Raw genomic sequence first — 23,270 nt, 5'->3', positions numbered from 1 at the left:
TGGTGCGTGCCCGGCGGTTTGGCGACCCGTGCACGAGGGATGGAGGTCTTCGATCAAATCCGGGTGAAAACCTGCTATTGGCGATTGCCAAGGCCGGCGATGGCGACGCTGTCTGCGTCGTTCCCTTCCTGAAGGCATCGTCGTGGAGAAGTTCAATGCCACTCTCTGCTACCTCCGGGGGAAACCCTAGATCAGTAGATCGGATGACGGCGGCTCTCTGGTGTCGTTTCCCCCCTGGGGGCGTCAATCTTGGAGGTGCACACGGGCTCGAGGGACTAGAGGACGGTGACTTTGGTGGAGCGGTGCTTCATCTTTCACATTGATGGTGGCGGGTCTCGGCAGCGTGGCGCTGTGGAGACTCGGCGTCTGATGCGCGGAGATGGACTCGTGCAGGAGGTGGAAGTTGTCTGGCGTCATGGTGGCGTTGATGGCGGATAGGCCTGGCAAGGTCGGTGCAACAGTACAGCTCTGAAGATGGATTGGTGGCAGGCGGCTACGGCGGCCTCATACCCGGCAGGGGTTCTGGTTGAGAAGCACGCCGGACTGGTGGGTGCCCATCTCAGGCAGGCGTCTTGGGTGGGACCTCAAGTCTTTAGATGTTTAGGTTTGGCTGCGTGGTCTGTTTGGTATTAGGCCCAGACTTTCAACGCCCCTACATCAACTGGATAGGGATAGCAACAGTTGTTGCTTGTTTTGGTGGCTTTAGACTTATTGTTGTATGCCTCTGTACGGTCTTGTGTCAATAATTAATAAAATGGCCGTACGCATCGCCCAGATGCAGAGGCCGGGGGTCGTCCTCCTTTTCTAAAAAAAAATCAGGACGTCAAGTTTATAGTCGTAGTCGAGCCATGTAAAGGTTCCCGTCATCAAAGCCACTGTTTTCTTCATGGACAAGATGGAACTGACCACCAAATGGGTGTTGTTGTGAACCTCGCCTCCTCCATGCTTAATTTCCATAGCCCACAAATCATCGTCGCCCTCGACGAGTGCCCTCATCTCCTCCATCGTGCTGGATATGGCCTCCCATAGCATGTCGCCTTGTGTACTCAACAAGTCACATGCCGCGCTGAATATTTGTTGGTTTCTGGTAGACATGCCAAATGACCTAAGCATGTGTAATGCATTGGAGACACATGTATACATGTCTAGCACGGCCTGTAGCTTCTCAGCCTTGAGATCAGGCATGATGGCCTCGACGAAGACGAGCATCTTGGAAATGCTGGCTTTGCCGAACCGTTCTGTTGCCATACTCTCCACGCAGATCCCCACAGAGTTGGAGACCAACTCTGTCAAACTATGGACGATCACTGTGAGACCTCGGATCCACCTCTCGACCAAGTCTTGCAACGATGATGCCGACTTGTCTTGGAGTCGGAACTGCCACTGTGAGCCACGCTCCTGGCAAATTTGGAGAACCCAGCCCACGTCAAGTTCGCAGAACCAAGTCTCCAGCACGGTGTTCGGGCCGCCACCGTTTCCAAGTGCTGGCACCGGAGATGGGACGTCGTACAGCTCGATCCCGGATAACCGATTCTCCAGGGCACGGTCCAACGCTGGCGAAGATGCGACGACGAATGCTTGGAGCATGCGCTGGGTGTACCCGTCGCTAACCATTTGGTGAGCGATCTTCGTGAGCTCGTTCGCGCCAAAGTCGTCGGCGTCGGCGCCGGCCGAACGAGAGGAGGCGCTAGAGTAGTTGGAGTAGCTAGAGTGGCTGGAGTAGCTGGATCCGCTATCACCGGATTGGGACATGGAGAAAACAGTCGATCTCATCTGCGCTCCAGACACGGCAACGCTCCGGATCCAGTCCCGGTAGAGGCTGCAGGGCAGGTAGGGAGTCGCAGCCGCAGGCTCGTCGGTGCTCAACTCCGGCACGGGTGCAAGCCTTGCCGCCATGCTGATGGCCTGTTGCTACTTGCTACTGTATGGAAGGATGGACGCGCTTGCTCGAAGAGCCTGAGAAAACTGAGAAGTGCGGGGCAGGGACACCGCAATGAAGACTTTGTATGCCCGAACCGAGTGAAGACGAGACTGCACAAGCACAACCCGGGTCCAGCGGTCAGACCGCGAGATGGACGACGGCCACACGAGCAGCTGTCAGACGCGCAGTTTCCAGGAGGTAATCGGATCAATAAATCACGTTGTAATCGTACCACTCTTTGTCTTGACTTCTTCGCTCAATCACTAGTGAGCTACAGATGAATCGGCACGAAGAGCGTCCTCCACCACAAGCTCGTTCTAAGATTTTCTTTTTTACGAAAAAGCAACAGCGTTGCATTTCATTATGCTCAGAAGAAGAGATGGAAAAGCCTGTAAAGCCATAGAAAAAGGGAGGAAAACATCATAAAAGTAGACAAAATGGCATAGAATGGGGTGGCCGCCATGGTTGACCAGGTAGCGGAACCAAACCCACCTACCCCGCCACCACCTCGTTCCCTCCCTTGCTGCTGACCACTCCTCTTCTTCCCCTTCCACATCATCTTCTCGCGTTCCGCCTATCGACTCCCTCTCACCACGCCATAGAGTTCGGATTGCGTCATGATGGCGCCACCGTTGGCATCGCCTCCACTCGATCCAGCGCTTCACGCGGTCCGACTAGTGATGCACAATGTGGTCATCGCCAAGTTCCCAGAGCCCATTCTCTAGGGATAGGTCGGTGTACGGATTATTCAGACCTCTTCCTACGAGGATCAGATTCGGTTCGCGGGCGAGGACGGGTGTAATGCCATGGAGTTCATCTTCTTGGCGATGGTCGAAGCCAATTTACCAAACCCGGAGACGACAGCACGATGCAGAGTGTTCACAACGGTGCCACCGATCCAGCTCAACATGCACCGTCCTCGGGTGGGGGCACTCGCCTCCCCCCCCCCCCCCCCCCCCCCGCTTCAACTGATTCGGGCTACCGCCGCTTGTTCTCTTGTCTGTCTATGTTATTGTCATGCCGGCATTCTGCCTCACCCTGTGGATCTCAAGCCACTTTTTTTAGAATGAAAACGCAAGAAGCGTCCAACATTAAATTAATAAAGCCAACCGGAGACAGTATCCAACATAGTTCAACCAAACAAACCAGCTAAAGTACTAAATAAAAGTGATACAAACCAAGGGCACATGAGCCAAACATAGGGTGAATAGCATAAAATTAGCACTTTTCGCGTTAGAGTTCCAAAAAACTATTGAAAAAATTGTTTGTGACTAATAGCTACCACTTTTGGCGTCGGTTGTTTCAAAAAACCCAAATGGCCGTGTGCTTTACTATTGATCGTGATTATGACAAGTCGGGCCCGCTCCTAAATGAACCATCTGTTTGACCGTTAACTGACATGTGGGGCTCACATGGCAGTGTCGTCTCTTCTCATTTTCTTCTTCCCCTCTGTACCGACCTTCTCCACCACTCTCCTTTCTCGGAAGCACACCGTCGCACGGCCATGGCCGCCGGCCACACTGCTGGCCCACGCTGCTGCCCGATGCCACGTCGAGGCTCGACGTCGCTATTGTTGCCGCCCTTTGTTGGTGTTTCCCACCGCTGCCTCTGCTGTTGGTGCCCTCTTTTGATGTTGTCTGCTGCCGCTGCTTGCCTCCCTATGCTGCTGCCCGCCACAGCTGCCGTCTGCTGCTGCTCGTGGCCACTGCTGCCCACAACCGCTACTTGCCGCCACCGCTGTTGCTTGCCGCTGTTGTTGCTTGCCGCGAACTCGACGACGTCCACGTGCGGGGGCAGGCAGAGGCCGGCACCGGCGAGCGGGCACTGGAGCACGCCGGGGCCGCGGTGAAGGAGGTTGCCGACGACGGGGCTGTGGGGGAGGAGGTTGCCGGCGACTGCCATGGGAGCCGAGCGCGTCAAGCTGCTCCACCCACCTCGAACGGACGTGAGGAAGAGGGAAGAGAGAGAGAGAGAGAGAGAGACCGCGCGGAGGGGAGCTCGACAGCGGCCGACGCCATTGCTGCTGAACGACGAGCTCCTCTCGATCTAGAGCACGGCAGCACGTGGGACTCGATTGCTTTTTAAAATTTGTATGCAGGGACCCGATTGCTTTTCTAAAATATTTACAGGGACCTGATTGCTTTTTTATAAGATTACTAGGAAGAGACACTGACATGTCGGCCCCACATGTCAGCTAACGGTCAACCAGATGGTTCGTTTAGGAGTGGGCCTGACCTGTCATAATCGCGATCAATTGTAAAACATAAGGTCATTTGGGTTTTTTGAAACAGTCGACGCCCGATTGCGGTAGCTACCTGTCACAAATATTTTTTTGGTAGTTTTTTAGAACCTTAACGCGAGAAGTGGTGGTTTTACGCTATTCACTCCCAAACATAGAATAAGTCTATAACCAATTACGGAACCATGCCACCAGCCAACTCCGTGGCCCACAATATATGATCAGGTCTCAGAGTCGTGTTGTTTCTCCAACGGTGTCCAAGTCTATAGAAAGAGATGGCATTTAAAAATAACATCAGCTGGATGAGAAGGGAACTTTTTCTTAATGGTAATTTTGTTACGTATAGTCCAGAGTGACCACAGCAGCGCCCCTACACTACGCCATACAATTCTAGCAAATGCACCCCTCTGAGTCCACAGCAAGGCGAGCAGGCCAGCACCCGACGAGGGGTTCTGGTTCTGCCCAAACGCCTCTCTAACGACACTCCATGCGAAGCGGGCCAAGTGGCACCGAAAAAAGACATGGTTGGCATCCTCCCTGATGGTGTCCTGGATTAGAGGGTCCCAGCCTAGCATATCTAGTCCATGGGCCGGACTGACGGGCCATTAATGTGGAAGGACTCCGGAGGCCTTGAAGCTGTGGCATACTCACATCGGACAACACCGAAGACTTGATGTATACTCCAAGAATATCCATTAGGTTCGGCATGTAACCCCTAGATGGCAACCGACCATGTGTACCCTAGATACCCCTGGTGCCTATATAAGCCAGAGGGTTTAGCCCGTGGAGGGGCACCGATTATCATCATCATTAGCTTTAGGGTTTAGTCCACAACTTATGATCTCGAGTTAGATCAACTCTGTACTTTGATACATCCACAATATAAGCAAGATCAGGACGTAGGGTTTTACCTCCTCAAGAGGGTCCGAACCTGGGTAAAACGCCGTGTCCCTTGTCTCTTGTTACCCATCGATCCGATCTCACGGCTCGGGCCCCCCTACCCGAGGTCTTGCAGTTTTGACACTGGCATTGGTGCTTTCATTGAGAACTCGCTGTTGGATCGCCAAGGATTGACGGCTCGCTTGTACTCCCTCCGGTCCTTTTTACTCTGCATATTAGGTTTGTCCGAAGTCAATCTCATTCAACTTTGACCAAGTTTATATAAAAAATTATAAACATTCACATAACAACACCAATATCTTTAGATTCATCTTGGAATATATTTTTATATTATATTTATTAGATATTATAGATGCTAATAATTTTTAATATAAATTTGGTCAAACTTAGCAAAGTTTGACTTTCGGCAAAACCAATGTGCAGAGTAAAAGAACCGAAGGGAGTAGTTGATAGTTGTATTGGCTGTGGTGACATCTTCGTCCCCGGCCAACTTTTCGCCTTTGGCTGCATTGTGCTGCACGCTGATCCGACCGGACACTGGGGCCCTATTGAGAACTTTGCCTCAAACTGGGTCGTCATATTCGGATGTCTGGACTACATCACGGACGCGCGAGGTGATCTGGTCCTCCTAGGACGGATCTCAGATCGGCTCGGATCTCAGATCGGCTCGAAGATCCCTCCGGCGGTGCGGTCCCGGAACTAGCTTCCGACCTGATCCTCGGATCCGGCCTCTCACTAGAACCGATCTCGGAGATGGAGCTGGTGGTGGCCAAGTCCGACCCGACCCCTGCCTCCTCAGACGTCGGCCTTGAGCCAAGCTCGTCTTCAGACCCGGCAGCGACGGCCTCCAACATTACTTCTTTACCCATCAACCAGGGGTCAGCCCACATGATTCTACCATCATCCATAACACTTGATGCTCTGTACCAGGAGCATTTCACTGCAAGAAAAGAGCGACCAATCTTCCTAATATCACCACTTCTGCACCCTTAGCTTCCCCTTCAACAGGTTCACCGAGACAGCATCCCTCTCCTGCCACAAAGCATATACCATTCTAGTGTATAGAGAGAGCTCACCATTTGATAAAACATGAAACAGTTTTAGCATTAGTCATCATTCGTTAGATCTCGGCCTTCTCTGCTCTTTTTAGAATGGTGCAGTCATTTCCTGTTGCACCAGCTCCAACCTAGCGTCCTTCACATCACAGCAGCCCCAAAAGCAGTGTATAAAAAATCCAATATAGATCGGTCAACAGCCCCCCCCCCCCCCCCCCCCGGCCCTCGCGTCGTCCTCCCGAGGGCGACTCGGGGGCGACTAGGGTTTCCCCCGCGCCGCCACCCCCTCAATCCCAGCCCCTCCTCGCCGCCACCTGAGGGGATCGACGGGCAAGCTTGGTGGGTCGTCGATGAAGGTGGCGGTGAGGTGCTGCGTTGCTTCGTGCCCCCGCGAAGGACCTGGAAGACGGGGCAGCGGCCCCGGACGGCGAGGCGGCGCTGCCTCCGTGACTGGCAGCGCGCGCAGGAAGTGGTGGCCGGCATCCTCGGCTGCCCGGGCAGCGAGGATACGGCGGGCGGTCGTGGCGCGGATTCCCTCTGCCCCAGATCTGAAGGTCGGACACCCTCCTCCCCTGCTCTCTCCTCCCCACCGGTTATGCCCTTCTACGACTCTGGTCGCCAGATCCGGTGCTGGCGGGGTGCGGGTGCTCAGGTTCGAGCTCGGGGGAAAACCCTTGGCCGGTCCTTCGGCCACGACGGCGACGGCGCGTGTGCGCGTCGTGTTCTTCCCTGGAGGCGCCATTGAGGGCTCTCCTCTTCACCCCCGTCCCAGACCCCGGGTGAAAACCCAAACCCGTCTCGGGTTGGTCGGCGGCGGCGCCTACCGCGTCACGTCCTCGCTGGAGGCGCCGTCTGGGGTGTCTGGTTCTTCAGGAGAGGGACGTTGTGGTTGGTGGGCGTCTGTCGTCTGCGAGGCCAAGTTTGCGTTTTTTTGTGGAGGGTGCTCGTTCCTGCAAGAGTCCTTCTTGCGGCCATTGGAACGGGACCTGGTGCTCCCCTGCTCTGCCTCTTGGCCTCTGCAGCTTTCTTCTTCGGCGACCTCCCGATGGCTATTCTTCTGCTCTTGGTTGTTCAGGAGAGGTGGCAGTGCAGCTGTGGTGCGTGCCAGCGGCGTGGTGAGGGTTGTGCAACTTGTCTGCGATGGGGATCCGGCTGGCGTCTGCTCTAGTTCTTGGGTGAGCGCCAACGATCCAACGGTGCGGCGCCTTCGAGCCTAGGCGAGAGGAAAGGGTTCCTCTTCGGCGTTGGGAGCGATGTTCTTCCCTTGTCCTTGGGTTCAGACAGTTCACACCTTTCTCTGGCTATCGGCTAATCATCAAGGCTTCTCTGTTGATCCTCTCTCTGTTGACTATGTGCAGTAGGCTTCGACACTACTAGCAGGGCTCTTCATGTATTTTTCTTTCTGCTGTAGTGTGTGTTGCATTCTTAGCTGTTCACTAAGCTCCATTGTATCTTTCGGTCGCTATTGCTTGGTGGCCTTGTGTAATCCTGGCCGGTTGATGGCTTCGTTAATTCAAAGTCAGGCTTCCCTTGAGCCTTCATTCTAAAAAAAAAATCCAGTATATCCACAGTGCTTATTTCAGCTGGTGTAGATTATAACCGTTCATAACAATCAGTCATACATGCATAACCCCTTACAATTGTTATGCTAAATGCAAATGAATTTCCATACAGAAGTAGGGCAACCACATAGCAAATATAACTATTTTTTTGGTGAAATTTCGCCGGTCTTTAGTGCAGAAGTTTCGGTGCAACCTTGACGTCCAGAGTGACCCTGGCATCTGCAAGCTCAAGTTCCACTGAAGTGGATGAAGACAAATCTTGCATAGAATGTTGTATAATCATAAGTATTTTACATGGGACCACGAAATAAAATAAAGAGGCACTTAGGCTACAACGGAATTCACAATACAACTTCATCTTTAAAGGACTTTTTTCCAAATACAATGATGAAACATGAACTCTGTACTCTTATATGTTGGGTGACTTTGGTCGATGTCTCCACTAGTATTCATCCTTCAAACAGCTCTCCCAACATCTCCTCCAAAACTTTAGGGCTACTACTTCCGCCACTAACGTGTTTTTGTAGCTCTGGATGTTCCTTCAGGTAGTCATTATAAGCTGAAATGACTCGCTTGATGATAGTTTCCCGCAGTAAGGACCGGAGACGAGGTTCCGGCACCTTCCAGAATTTCTGAGCCTGGTACGTATTATCAAATGCTGACTGGAATTTAGCCAGCGAAGTGGTGTGGATCCAATGACGGAGTGGTCCGTGAAAATTCGATTTAGGTATAAAGGACAACACATTTCCCCAAGAAACATCGAGATAGCTATGCAAGTAGGTCTCACATTCAGGATTCAACTTAAATCCTCTTTGGTGTCCTCCCCTCAGCACAGGATTAAAAGATACCGATGTCTTGGACATTGTCTGTGCTATGAAATATGAATTGTTGAGCAGGAACAAATACCTGAGGCTTGGATCCGAGCACAGCTCTGATTTTCGCACAAGCAAATTGTTCAGATAATCAATTGTGTAATGTATCAGGTCTCCAAGCTTTCCGGTGTTCTGGCTCTGTCCAGAGTTCTTCTGTGTCGAAGCATGTGCTTTACTCATCAAAACTATGTAATCCACCATCAACTCGGTGTTCTTGTGAACCTCACCTCCTCCTTCCAGAATCTCAGTGGCACACAAGTTGTCAAACTTCATGAGTGTCCGCCTCACCTGCACCATCGTATCACATATGGACTCGATTAACTTGTTCCCTTCTCTGTCCATTGAGCTGTTTATATCGTTCAAAATGCTTTGGGCACCTGAACTGACCGTGTGCATCGGCGAGATGCCATATGATGCACTGCACACGCAGATATACATTTGTAGCATGGCTTGTAGCTTCTCCTCCCCGTTAACCTGGACGATGGCATCAAAAAAGACGAGCATTGCTGAGACACTCGCTGTGACAAATCGTGCGGCCGCTGGCGCGTCACTGATGGTGGTGACCAGCTCTTTGTCGACACAGGCAACAATTACCGTGAGAGCTCGGATCCACCTCTCGACCAATTTTTTTAGCGAATACGCAGATGCCTCTTTGAGAAGTAGCTTCAGCAATACATCGAGAACCCAATCGACGTCGAGCTCGATGAACCAATTCCTCAGCGCACGGTCCTGGCCAAATGTATGCGTGAGAGATACGGTGTGGAATGCTTGTACCATGCGTTGGGTGTAACCGTCACTGGCCATTCTCTGAGCAATCTTCCGGAGCTCGCTGGTACCCAAGTCTGCTGTGCCGATGGACGCTGAGTTGGAGGAGTAGCTGGAGTTGGTGGACCTCGAGGCAGCAGAGTCGGTGGATCCACTCTGACGGGATCTGATGCGCCAGTCGGAGCAGACGACGCTGACCCTCCGGATTGAGTCCCGGTAGGAGTCGGACGGCGGCAAGGCATCCGTGAAGCCGGTGGTGCTCTCCTCCGGCACGGAAGCAAGCTGCCCCTCCGTGCTGCTACCTTGTAATAGGACTTTGAGACTCGTATACTCGTGGTCCGCCATGCTCCTACTTTGTGAAGCTCGAAGAGATTGGCAGGGGAGAAAACTATGAGAAGTACCTGCTCGGAATCAACACTAATTGTCGATGATGCATCGATAATTTCGATGAGAGCTCCCATTTATCTATAAAAACACCTCTTGCCGGATCCGCCTGACAGCGACTGACAACTGACAAGTGCCGGACCTGGGTGCGCGAGATGACGACCACACCATGTCTCTAAATTTTGGTGGGATAGCAACGCAGGTCTCTAAATTTTGCGTGTACATATGGTTTTGGTAATAGTTGGTACCAGCTCAGTGCCTCTTTTGTTTACTGATTGATGATTGTTAATCAGCGGTGCTTCTCTTGACGAGAACTTCGGCTGGTGGAGAAGAGCTGATTAATCAAAGTGAACTTTGCTGAAATCACGAATGAGTTCTATCACCTCTTCATCATGTAACGGAGGTACGTTGAAAATCCTTGCATGCATATCTGTCCATCCATTGTTCTGTCAGAATGGACTCTGTTTAACTACTACATATCATGTTTTACTGAACAAGATGAAAATAAGTGCGTATAGAATGTTGTGTAAACTCGAAACTAAGCATGTCAATTATCGGAGGAAGTCTATAAATGAAATTGACGCAGAAGCAGAATGGAAAAGTATACGGCAATCGGCATACAGTCAGGACATCAAATAAATTTTAAAAAAAATCACACACATAGAATGTGACCAGTTGATCTACTATCCGAGGCTTAAGCAACCAACGGAATTCAGTATATAACTTCACTTCAAAAGGAAAGGAATAATTCCAAATACAACGACGAAACATAGCTCCGGTCTCTTATTTGTCGGGTGACTCTTACTGATGCCTCAAATAGTTTTCATCCTTCAAATAGCTCTTCCAACATCTCCTCCAAAACCTCGGGACTGTTGCTTCCACGGCTAACCTGTTCAGCTAGCTCTGGATGCTCCTTCAGGTAGTCACGGTAACGTGAAATAACCCTCTCGATGATAGCTCTGCGCAGCTCATCTCTGAGCTGCGGGTCCGGAACCTTCCAGAACTTCTGAGTCTGGTACGTTTTATGAAATGCTGACTTGAATTTAGCTAGCGGAGAAGTGTGGACCCAACGACGTTGAAGTCCAGGAGAATTCCAGTTCTGTATGTAGGACAACACATGTGCCCAAGAAAAATGAAGATAGAAATCTTTGTACTTCTCGCATTCTGTTGTAAGTTCAATTCCCAGAAGCTGAGCAACAAAATTGGAGTTGTTGAGCAAGAACATAGACCTGAGGCTTGGATCAGAGAACCATTCTGAATCTCCCAAAAGCTGATCCAACAGATACTCTGTTGTTCCATCTATGGCGTCACGAAGCTCTACGGTGCTTTGGCTTTGTGCAGATTTGAGCGTCGAAGCACATGCTTTCCTCATCGATAGTATGCAATCCACCAAGAACCGAATCTTTGTGTGAATTCCCCCTCCGTTTCCTTCAATCTCGATATCCCACGAGATTTCATCATAATCTATCCTGATGTTCATCATGGTGCTGGATACGGCCTCAACTAATCTGTTCTCTTCTGTCTTCAACGAGGCGCTTATCTCATCGAAAATGCGTTGGGCTTCCAAAGAGACTACGGGCATCATCATAATCATGTATGATGCGCTGGAGACACACATATACATGTGTAGGGCAACCTGTAGCTTATCCTCCTCGATAACATCGAGCATGGTGTCGACAACGCCGAGCATTGCTGAGATACTTGCTTCGCCAAACCGTGCCACTGCCGGAGCCTCTTGGATCGTATAGATCATTACCTTGATACTGGCGACAATTAAGGCGAGAGCTCGGATCCACCTCTGTACCAATTCTTGGAGCCAATACGCAGTTGCCTTTTGGAGCTGGAGCTGTGGCCGTAATTGGAGAACCCAGTCGACGTCAAGCTCGACGAACCAATTCTTCAGCACAGGGTCCGGGCCAATTGTTTCCGTGAGAGATGTGCTGTGGAATGCTCGTACCATGCGCTGGGTGTAGCCGTCGTTGACCATTCTGTGAGCAATCTTCATGAGCTCGCTGGTACCCAAGTCTGCTCCGCCCACGGACGCGGAGCCGGAGGAGTTGCCAGAGTTGTTGGACCTCGAGGCAACAGAGCTGCTGGAGTCGTAGTTGGATCCACTCTGATCGGACTGGGAGGAGAGAGTCGATCTGATGCGCCACTCGGGGAAGAGGACGCTGACTCTCCGGATTGAGTCGCGATAGGAGTTGGGCGGCGGGCCGAAGGCATCCGTGAAGCCGATGGTGCTCTCCTCCGGCACGGAAGCAAGCTGCCCCTCTGTGCTGCTGCTACCTCTGAGGCTGGTAAACACGCTTGACAGGTGGTCCGCCATGCTCCTATCCTCTGTGTGTAACTCGAAGAGATCGGTAGGGAAGAAAACTATGAGAGAAGTGCCGGCCCTGAATCAACACTAGTTGCCAATCATACGTCGATAATTTCGATGAGACCTCCCAATATAATTTATGAAAAACACCTATTGCCGGATCCGCCTGACAGCGACTGACAAGTGCTGGACCATGGTGCAGACCATAGCCGCGAGATGACGACCACACCATGGGTCCATGGCCAGCACTTGTACATAAAGGATAGGAGTGCGCCCTAGCCCATCGCCCACCGGCTCAGCCGTGGCGACCTCCTGTGCAAACAGATCCAAGGTAAGATACAAAGGTGTAGAAGAACGACTGCAATACTCCAAACCACTCCAAGCAATGACAAGTGTCCTTCACCATGACCTAACATCAGGAAGAGGCGAAGCTGCATTCAATGGACCGAGGACTTGAAGGTGGCGCCTTCAACAAGGGAACGACACCGGAGTGTCATCGCCGCCTGCTCCAAAGGATCAAGGTCTTCAACCGGAGCCACTCGAAGGACGAAGAGAAGTCGCGACGACACCTTAAAGAAGGTATGACGCCCACAGCCGCTGCCGTCGTTGGCCTAGCCAAAACTAGGCAAGGAATGATCCCCGACAAGAATTCTCCGCCTTTGAAATGTGGTGGGACCAGCCGGCACCTGCAGCACCACACTCATCGAACGTCAAGCGCCGGCCACCACGTCACCCGCATGGCCATGGCAACGGGCCCACACCTGAGCCGCAAGCTGTGCCCACGAGCCCCGTGGCTCCCACCAACAGGGCCGCTGTCCCGGCATCCGAGACCACTCCGCCTCTGCCAACATGGCACATGGACACCGCTGACCGATAAAGGGCAAAAGGAGGCTTCTTTTGCCCCAAACCACTCCCGTTGGACAAAATTACTGTTCTGACCCTTAAGGCAAACTAAATCCCGATTTGACCTCGTTCCAAATTTTTTTTCGTTTCTGACCTTTTTCGGTGACGCCAAGGTCCCTGGCGTCTGGGTTACGAACCAGACGCCACGGTCCCTGGCGTCTGGCCCCTGGCCCGCACTGCCCGCCTGCCCGTTGACCTGCTGACGTGGCAAAGGGGCCAGACGCCAGGGTCCATGGCGTCTGGCCCCGGTAAGTGGATAACCCCACCGGGAGAGTGTGTGGGTCCCACCCCACACACTTTCCCCAATCCAGCCCGAGCTTGAAGAAGAGCTGCTGCCTCCCCACTCTCTCTCACCCCTCAAGCTCCCCCTCAAATCCTCTCCAAAAGGTACATCCCTTAGGCGGATCTTTCCATCACTTTGTTGCTCTTGTTAATCTCTCCCAAATCATCCAATTATTTTTTGTTAAGTCTTGTCCTTTTGGTTGCATTTTATACATGTTGGTGGAACCCTAGTTCATGTTTTCTCCCCCTTATGTTAATGTGAATGGCTTGGTTAACTTTGATAATATAGTGCTATGCATGGTGTGTAGTAGGAATATATGTTTGTTGAGTAGAAAGATTGGGGGTTAGGGTTAGTTAGTGATTAGGGTTAACTTTGCTTAGTGTGTTAATTAGTGATTAGTGATACTTTTGTGGTCATCACCAATAATTTAGTGTTGATATGATTTGGATATAATAAGATGTATTTGGATAAACACCAATTCTCATTGAGGTCTTAAATGCATTCATGTAATTTTTAGATGGAGAGACTTGTTAATGTTCATTACATTGACAAGGAGGCATTCTTGAGTAACAATGCCGACACGGGTGAGGAACCATTGGTTTTTGATAGAAGCCCTAGCTATGAGGATGTTGTTGCAAAAGTGAGACAAGTCTTGAAGTGGATGGACACCAATGTTGATGTTAAGTTAATAGGAAGGTATGATGTTGGAGTTGGAGCCAAATCTCGCTTGAAAAGTATGCCTATCACCTCGGATTTGCATTGGGATGTATACAAGGAAAAAGTATCCCAATCGGAAGACAAGTCACTTGAATTGTTTGCCACCACTGAATCTCCTCGGTTTACCTTTGATTTGAACCGGCATGTCTCTTCCCCAATGGATGACATGAGCGAGAGGACAATGGTGCCACTTGTTGAGCATAGGGTTGTGGTTGATGCCCCCAATGTTTATCCCCCACCATGTCCCCGTGTACCAACTATCAAAGCAAATGAGGTTGAGTTGTATGCCCCCAATGCTTCTAGCCAACCACCAACTAGCCAAGCAAATGAGGTTGAGTTGTATGCCCCCAATGCTTCTAGCCAACCACCAACTAGCCAAGCAAATGAAGTTGAGGTGATTGCTAGTGACAGAGTAATTCAAGAGGATGAAGATGCTTATGATGACGACGAAGAGCAAGAGGAAGGGTTTCATGGCAATGATGTTGGTGACTTGGATGTGTACATAGCGCAAAAGGACATGGATCGTGACTTGCCTTTTAGGCGTCAATATGCGTATGACTCGGATGACGAGGGTCCAGTTGAACAGTTGGACGAGGATGGATTCACAAAGGAGGAGAACCAAATCCACTTTGAGCTGACGGGCTTACAAAAAAGAACTCACTTATTTAAAGATCTCGGCCTTGCCCATAAAGCTGTTGTTGACGGTGGAATGAGAATGACGGCGATTGAGCCAACACCATGCCCGGATCCAGGAGAACCAAGGGTGGAGAATGAGGACGAGAATGCTTATTTGAAGAAAGGATTGAAGTTTCTGAGCTTGCCTATGCTGAAGTTTTGGTTGGCTGACTATGCCATTCGAAACCATAGGCCAATTTATGTTGAGCACTCCGACATGAAATTGCGTTACACCGTGGTGTGTGAGCAAAAGGAATGCACATGGAAGGTTCGTGCAAGAAAGCTTAAAGAAACCGAAGAATGGGTGTTAACAAGTTGTGATACCACTCATAGATGCAAACCGCCATCGAAACGACTTAGAAAGACACACCGTCAACTCACATCTGAGTATCTTGGATACAAATGGATGAAAGACATAGCCTTTGATCCCACTGTGAAAGTGAGGTTTCTCATGCGGACGGTGAAAAAACAATTTGGTTATGAAGTCAAGTATGGGAAGGCATGGAAGGCAAAGGCAAATGCTATTAGGATGTTGTACGGTGGTTATGAAGAAGCATACAACCAGCTCCCAAGGTTGTTGGCCGCCATTGCACATAGGAACCCGGGCATGTTTCATGTGGTCGAGGATCACGAGGGAGTGTTCCACCGTGCCTTCTGGAGTTATGGACAATGTGTGGAGGCGTTTCAGCATTGTCGTCCGGTCTTGTCTATAGATGGCACGTTCTTGACCGGTAGATATAAGGGCACACTAATGGTAGCAATGGCGCACTCATCAAACGACAACGTGTTGCCATGTGCATTTGCTTTGGTGCCTTCCGAGCACCAAGACAACTGGGAGTGGTTCATGGGTCATGTTAGGCACAACGTGATTGGGGCTAGGGAGGTATGCATCATATCGGACCGACATCATGGCATACTCAAGGCAATGGACATTGTTATTCCGACTGATTGTGAGGTCTATTCTCTGATTGCACTAACGTGTCTCTTTGATTCCAAATTTCTATCCATGCACGGTGTTTGTTTGCCCAATCCGATATATCCTGATTGTTCCTTCGATCGAACCTACAAATGATGCACGGGACAAAGCATTAGCAAACACTGACTTATTCAATGCTCTACTACATACTCAAGGCATGCTTGCTTACCGATGCAGAGATAGCATTTCCTCCTTGCTCTCCTCAATTGGAATACCTTGTCTTTTTCCAAATTGTCTTGCCATACGGTCTACAAAGTGCCACTCGACTGCGAAGAAGCATATCATTGGGCACCTCGCCCGCCAAAGATGGCTATCACGCGTGCACATCTCATTAAGATCAAAGTCACGATCTTCCACATAAGGCAACCAATGTACCTGCAAAACAAAGAGATACATTGTTAGCTACATACATAAGTTTCATTCTTGACTAAATTTTATCTCATCGAACTTCTCATAACCTGCTCAGCAGTCAAGGTGTCCAGCTCGTTCATATAGCACTTGTATCGCACATGCGAGCTTCCTGTGTACACTGTCACTTGTTCCCAATAGTAAGCAAGCGTAGGGCGCCGATATGGATCATCATCATGCAACCCGTCATGATTACCCCGTGGGTTTGCCATGAGGGGGTTCTTCAAATCGGGCCGTCCAACCGGGATCCGCTCCCACATCCACACGGATAGGCTCCAAACAAACCCAGACAATGAGGATGTACCTTCCTTCCTCCGACACGCCAAGTCAAGCTGCAATCAAACAAACATGTTAGATATGGAGGCGCATGACAAATGCAAAATAATTGGTTGCAAATATCTCTTACCTGACGATACAAGTATGCTAGTGCGGCCGAACCCCAGCTATACTGGGTATCCCAGTTATTAAGTGGCTCCAAGAACATCCAGAGGGCTGAGTTCCCGGTTGCATCTGAGAAGACTACCTTGGTTAGTACATACCAAAGATAGGCCTGCGCGTACTGCTGCACAACCACGTCATTGGCATCCTGAGGGAACGGGTTGGTGTTTCCTCTGACCAGTTTTAGCCAAGAATGCCTCACTTTCGCTGTATCGGCCTTGCCTTCCTGAGGGCCCTCGGGCTGAACGCCAATTAAATCGGCAGTCCGTTCTCGCCAATTACCCACGCTGACACGACCGGTAACAGCTTGTCCATTGATAGGAAGGCCGCTTATCATAGCCATGTCCTGTAGGGTCATCGTCATCTCACCACATGGAAGGTGGAAGGAGTGAGTCTCCGGCCTCCAACGATCCACAAGTGCGGTCAGCGCCGCGTGGTTCACCGGCGGAGCGCGTCGCTTAAACTGCAACACGAATGGGAGAAGACCCAATCTCCGAATGTAAGGCTCATACCGCGGGTCGTAATCAAAGTCATCAGCGGAATGACCCCTCATGCGCATAGCAACTACAACCTGCAAATAAAGTGATGTTTTAATAATCAATACAAGAACACAAATGAGAAACAACGAAAATTGACCCAGTCTTGCTTCTTACCTGTCCATTTTCAATGGCACGAGCACGATGCTCCTTATCCCACTCATCAATTAATCCGTCATACCAAGGTCCATCACCATCCGCCATCCTACAAAAAAATTTCACAAACATCTATGAATACATGAACAATATCAAACAATTTCCTTCTCCAAGTTTATTCCATATGAAAACACCATTCTTCTCAAACATAACCACATCATTTCTTTCTTCTACATATGCAAACATATCATCTAGAGTACCAAATTTCACCATCAAATATATTTCATTATCATCATCCGCCATTCTATTGAACAAATCATGTCACACACAATAAGAAAATTTCATCATCTCTTTTGCATAAATTTTTTTGCCAACAATAGTATGCCAACAATAGGATTATCTACACATACACACATCATCTATCAAACCAAATATAGTATGCCAAAGTCTATTTTACATACACAAATCATATATTCATCACCCCTCTTAATTCAAAAAAAAATCCTATGGACAACATATACACAAAACCGAATTGATTTTACCTACATGTTCAACTACACATCATCTACTGCATACCTAATCATCTATCAACTACACAAAATTTTCTAAAAATAAGAAACCATCTACTCATTTAACATCACCTAGTGTTGAATAATGCATCCAACCAAAGAGGGGAAAACAAAAAAAAATTGGAGGGAATGGGAGAGAATACCTCAAAGAAGCTTGGGGGGGTCCGATCTGTGAGTTTGAGGGGTTGATGGAGTAGATCAAGGGGGGTGGTGGTGGGAGGGAGAGAAGGGGCGAAGAACAGAGCCCTCTGTTCGTCGTGCGCCGCCAGGAGAAAGATGGGGATGGGTGGGTTGGCCCGCGCGGTTATCCACTTACCGGGGCCAGACGCCAGGGACCCTGGCGTCTGGCCCCTTTGCCACGTCAGCAGGTCAACGGGCAGGCGGGCAGTGCGGGCCAGGGGCCAGACGCCAGGGACCGTGGCGTCTGGTTCGTAACCCAGACGCCAGGGACCTTGGCGTCACCGAAAAAGGTCAGAAACGAAATTTTTTTTGGAACGAGGTCAAATCGGGATTTAGTTTGCCTTAAGGGTCAGAACAGTAATTTTGTCCACTCCCGTTAGGCCTCATTTGGGGGATCGCCGCTGTTTCCTTGGGCGTGGAAACCATGATTGAATTGTGCCCCGGTTTTTCTGGAGGGCGATTTGGTGCCATCGGGCAAGGAATTTTTCATCCCCGATCCACTTGCTTTCCCTGGGCAGGAAATCACGGCCACTTGACCTCGGGAGAATTCACCTTGTCCCCGCTGCATCGGCTGCTCCACCTCGTCCCTGCTCGCCTGCCACCTTTCTGCACCAAACGACAACAGAAATTTCCCCCGTGTGTTGGAAGGGATCCCGCTTGCCATGGGAATTTCCTCCGATGGGGCTTTGCTACCCTGGGTATGGTGCCTATGCAACCAAACGAGCCCTTAGTAGGAAGGATAGCCTAGCCGGCCATACTCCATCAGGGGAAGGTTAGGCAACCGCAAGCCCCGTCACAGCCACCACACCGCACCCTCTGCTTTGCTCTGCTCGTTCTGGATTTGTTCAACTTGGGCCTTCTTCGCTGTTACATGGTCTTTGAGCTGCTGCAACTTCTTCAGTGCAAATCTTGTTACAGCGGCTGGCCCTGCCGAACAAGCCGTCGACACGGACGACCCCCTGGCTCCCACTTAGGCTGACAGCTGGATCGTGAGGCTCGAGCAGTCCTTCAACATCTTCCTCACAGTGAGTGACCCATACCGCCAGCTGCTCCAGATTCCCCATACATATTTTGACTCTGAATTTATTTTTTGCCTGTCCGAAGTTCTGAACATGTGGCCGTTTTACCACTTGTTTTACTTCATACTCGAAATGGTCGCTAGGACACGTATTTCGATGAGGCTCTCGTCTTACATGCTTGTAAGGTCTCTGAATTTTGGTATAGTTGGTATACCAGTTCAGTACCTGTTTTCTTGACTGATTGATTGTTGATCTGTGTTTATATCGGTGCTTCACCTGATGAGACAAACCTTCGGCTGGTGGAGAAGAGCTGGTTATGCCAAAGTGCACTTTGTTGAAAACACAAATGATTTCCATCACCTCTTGATCACGGAAGTACGTTGAAACTCCTTGTATATCTGTCCATCCATTGTTCTGTCAAAACGGACTCTGTTTAACTGCTACATATCATGTTTTACTGAACTAGATGAAAGTAAGTGTGTAGAGAATGTTGTGCAAACTTGAAACTAAGCATGTCAGTTCTCTATGAGTGTTTTCTATTTGAGGAAGTCTATGGACGAAATTGACATGGAATGATGGAAGCAGAATACAAAAGTATCCGTCATTCAATCAGGACATTAAAAAAAATCACACACAGATAACGTGACCAGTTGATGTAGTATCCAACGCTTAAGCAACCAACGGAATTCAGTATACAACTTCACATCAAAAGGAAAGAAATAGTTCCAAATACAATGATGAAACATAACTCCGGTCTCTTATCTGTCGGGTGACTCTGTTTGATGCCTCTAGGAAGTTTCATCCTTCAAATAGCTCTCCCAACATCTTCTTGAAAACCTCAGGACTGCTGCTTCCGCGGCCAATGTGTTTCTCTAGCTCTGGATGCTCTTCCAGGAAGTCGCGGTAACCTGGAATGACTCTCTCCGCAATAGCTCTCCGCAGCAGATCTCTGAGCTGAGGGTCCTGGACCTTCCAGAACTTCTGAGCCTGGTAAGTTTTTCGAAAAGCCGATTCAAATTTGGTTAGGGAAGAGGTGTTGATCCAACAATGGATGGGTCCAGGAAATCTCGATTTGGGTATGCAGGATAGGACATGTCCCCAAGAAACATCAAGATAGCTATCCATCAACTTCTTACATTCAGGTGTAAGGTTAAGTTCAGACCATTGCTCAAGATAAAGCGATACCGATGGCTCAGAAACCTGTGCTACGAAATGGGAATTGTTGAGCAGGAAAATGTACCTCAGGCTTGGATCCGAGCATAGCTCTGATTTTCTCAGAAGCAGATCCTCCAGATACTCGATCGTGTCATCTATCAGGTCACCAAGGTTTACGGTGTTGTTGCTCGGTGCACAGTTCTGCGTCGATGCACATGCTTCCCTCATGGATGTGATGTAATCTACCATCAACCGAGTGTTTCTGTGAACCCCACCTCCTCCTCGAAGAATCTCAATAGCCCATGTGTCGTCCTCCTCCATGGGTGTCCTCACCTCCTCCATCATGCTCGATAGGACCTCATATAGCCTGTCTCCTTGTCTCTCCAACGAGCCGCCTATCTCGCTGAATATGCTTTGGGCTTCCGGAGAGATCACGACCGGCTTAAACATGTATGATGCATTGGAGACACAAGTAAACATGTCTAGCACGGCCCGTAAATTCTCCACCCTAAGAACAGGGGCAATAACATCGACGAAATGAGCATCTTGGCAATGCTCGCTTTGACAAACCGTGCGACCGCCGGCATCTGGTGAGCGGTGATGACCATCGCTTGGACACTGAAGGCAGTTACGGTAAGAGCTCGAATCCATCTCTCGACCAAGTCTTGGAGCCATGACGCTGGCCGGAGCCATGCCGGCGACTTGTCTTGGAGCTGAAGCTGCTGAAATAAGCCATGCTCGCTATGGATTTGAAGAACCCAGTCCACGTCAAGCTCGAAGAACCAATCCTCCAGAGCACGGTCCGGGCCACCGAATCCAAATGCTGGTGCGGGAGATGCGACATGGAACGCTTGGATAATACACTGGGTGTAACCGTCGCTTACCATTTGGCGAGCTCGTGGCCGTGGGCGCCGAAACCCGTTGCGACGGCGGACGGCGAATGGGAGGGGCTGCCAGAGTTGTTATAGGAAACGGAATCACCGGAATCGCCGGAGCAGCTGGATCCGCTTTGACCGGACTGAGAGTGGGAGGAGAGAGTGGATGTGGATCTTATCTGTGCTCCGGTCACGGCGACGGTCCGGATCCGGTCGCGGTAGAGGCCGCGCGGCGGGCAGGCAGCCATGGAGCCGTTGGTTCTCAACTCCGGCACGGCAACACGCCACCCCGCAATGGATGGACGCCCTTGGTCGAGCTCGGTGAGATTGGCAGGCAGGGGAGTGAGAATGAGAAGTGTGGCACGGCAACGGCAGCACCCGGGTCAACGTCAACCACACGATACGAGCAGCTGAGGTCATAGTGGGTAACTTAGATAGTAATTTAACACATCCCAAGACAATTTTACTTATATGGCAAGTATTTAATGAGGAAAGAGGTGCACTATGAAGGTAGTAACTTAGACTAGTGTCGTATGCATGACATTAGTATAAGTTACTCCCCACTATGACCAGCATAAACGCTCCACTAGGACAGTTGTCATGTTGAATAAGTGAGCAAATTTTATTTATTTCAATCCACAAAAGTGTTGATAAAACATAACCGTCGTAAATGACACTGAAATCAAGCAACCTCAATGTTTGCGTCAAATCGTCTGCAAATGCCTTATTAATCATGTTGTCCGGACACTTTATGTCATCTAACATCATACATCAAACTTTCACGACATGGTCTAGACGTCTGAAATCACACAAACTAGAAGCAAAGCTAGAAAGGTTTGCGGGCGTCAGACCTTCGACACCGTCGTCTCCCACAAACCTCCTCTCTCTCTCTCTCTCTCTCTCTCTCTCTCTCTCTCTCTCTCGTGTCACTTCAACTGACACTTCGCTCTTCGAGCGGCATTCATGTTTACTCATTTTTTTCAGCACTCATGGTTTACTTCCGCTCGATAAGTTATGCAGCTTGTACCTGATACCTTATACTACGTCAACTTGATAACTTCTAGGGTGTCAGCATGGTAACACTAGATTTTGTTACCCTCTTTAACTAATTTTGTTTTTCAGTAATAGTAACTTCAATTGTTTCTACCTGGCAATTCATATTAATTTAGCTTGATAAATTACATCGTGTCAGCATGTTTAACTCTCTAACCGCTTTCAACACTTATAAGTTTACTTCAACCAGATAACTTATGCAACTTGAGTGTGATAACATGTAATATGGTAGTCTGTTAACTTGTCATGTGTTGCAATATTTAACTTGAACTGCTATCGACGCTCATGGTTTACTCAATCTTAATGATTTGTGCAGCTTGAGCCTAATAACTTACAATATATTTATTTGATAACTTTAAGTATAAACCGAAGGATTTTAGTCCGTAGGACAACAATCACAACATATAATCATACCATAGGCTAGCTCCTAGGGTTTAGCCTCTCTGATCTCGTGGTAGATCTACTCTTGCACTACTCATATCATCAATATGAATCGAGCAGGATGTAGGGTTTTACCTCCATCAAGAGGGCCCGAACCTGGGTAAAACATCGTGTCCCCTGCCTCCTGTTACCATCCAGCCTAGACCCACAGTTCGGGACCCCCTACCCGAGATCCGCTGGTTTTGACACCGACACTTGGGTTGGGCTTGGCACCCCTTGCGACGAGGCTGGTAGGGACCTTTTTGCCGCGTGTACGACGGTGAAAATTGGAGATGGCTCCAAAGCTCTCTTCTAAAAGTCCCCTTGGCTTGATGGGTTGAGGCCAATGGATATTGCTCCCAGAATATTTGATATCACCAAAAGGAAAGACTACTCTATACTAAAGGCCCTAAATGAAGACTTTTGGGTCACCCAGATCAACTTAACAGAAGGCATCTCTGTCGTGCATATTCAGGAGTTTGCCACTCCGTGGGAGAAGCTGGAGGGGGTTATTCTTGATCACGACACGCAAGATACGATCACTTGGAAGTTCACGGACAACGGTACCTACTCCACTTCCTCAGCCTACAAGATGCAATTCGAGGGGCATACCACCACGCCTCTGCTTAACACCATTTTGGAAGGTGTGGGCCACTCCTAAATGCAAGTTCTTTGCTTGGTTAGTCATCCACAACAGAGTTTGGACGGCTGATAGGCTACAACGGAGGGGGTGGCCAAATTGCGGCTTGTGCCCGCTCTGCAACCAGGTCCAGGAATCGGCGACCCATCTTCTGTTCCAGTGCCACTTTTCGATCGCCGTCTGGAACACGGTTAAGGCGAGGATTGGGCTGGTTGACCTCTCGACGCATGATTGGGCAACTCTGAACAATGTCAACGACAGGTGGACTAAGCTTTCCCTTGCGCGTTCGCCATCTCGGAAGGGAATGGCCTA

General features: G+C 49.7%; 2 protein-coding genes and 2 pseudogenes across 2 annotated transcripts; 1 reads left to right on the top strand and 3 right to left on the bottom strand.

The window, feature by feature from the left end:
• Positions 1-804: 804 nt before the first annotated feature.
• LOC123038212 (uncharacterized) lies at positions 805-1,960 on the bottom strand. The gene has a single exon (XM_044462103.1). It carries the CDS (start codon positions 1,894-1,896, stop codon positions 805-807), a length of 1,092 nt encoding a protein of 363 aa, XP_044318038.1. The 5' UTR covers positions 1,897-1,960.
• Positions 1,961-8,085: 6,125 nt separating this feature from the next.
• LOC123038211 (exocyst complex component EXO70B2-like) lies at positions 8,086-9,659 on the bottom strand. Its single transcript, XM_044462102.1, has one exon. The coding sequence runs from the start codon at positions 9,657-9,659 to the stop codon at positions 8,127-8,129; it is 1,533 nt and encodes a 510-aa protein (XP_044318037.1). The 3' UTR covers positions 8,086-8,126.
• Positions 9,660-18,474: 8,815 nt separating this feature from the next.
• On the top strand, positions 18,475-19,366 carry LOC123038210 (ubiquinol oxidase 4, chloroplastic/chromoplastic-like; annotated as a pseudogene).
• A 99-nt stretch (positions 19,367-19,465) lies between these two features.
• On the bottom strand, positions 19,466-21,221 carry LOC123190933 (uncharacterized; annotated as a pseudogene).
• Positions 21,222-23,270: the final 2,049 nt, after the last annotated feature.

The sequence above is a fragment of the Triticum aestivum genome, chromosome 2A (assembly GCF_018294505.1).
Source record: "Triticum aestivum cultivar Chinese Spring chromosome 2A, IWGSC CS RefSeq v2.1, whole genome shotgun sequence".
Taxonomy (NCBI): domain Eukaryota; kingdom Viridiplantae; phylum Streptophyta; class Magnoliopsida; order Poales; family Poaceae; genus Triticum; species Triticum aestivum.
This window is presented reverse-complemented; position numbering and strand designations above follow the sequence as displayed.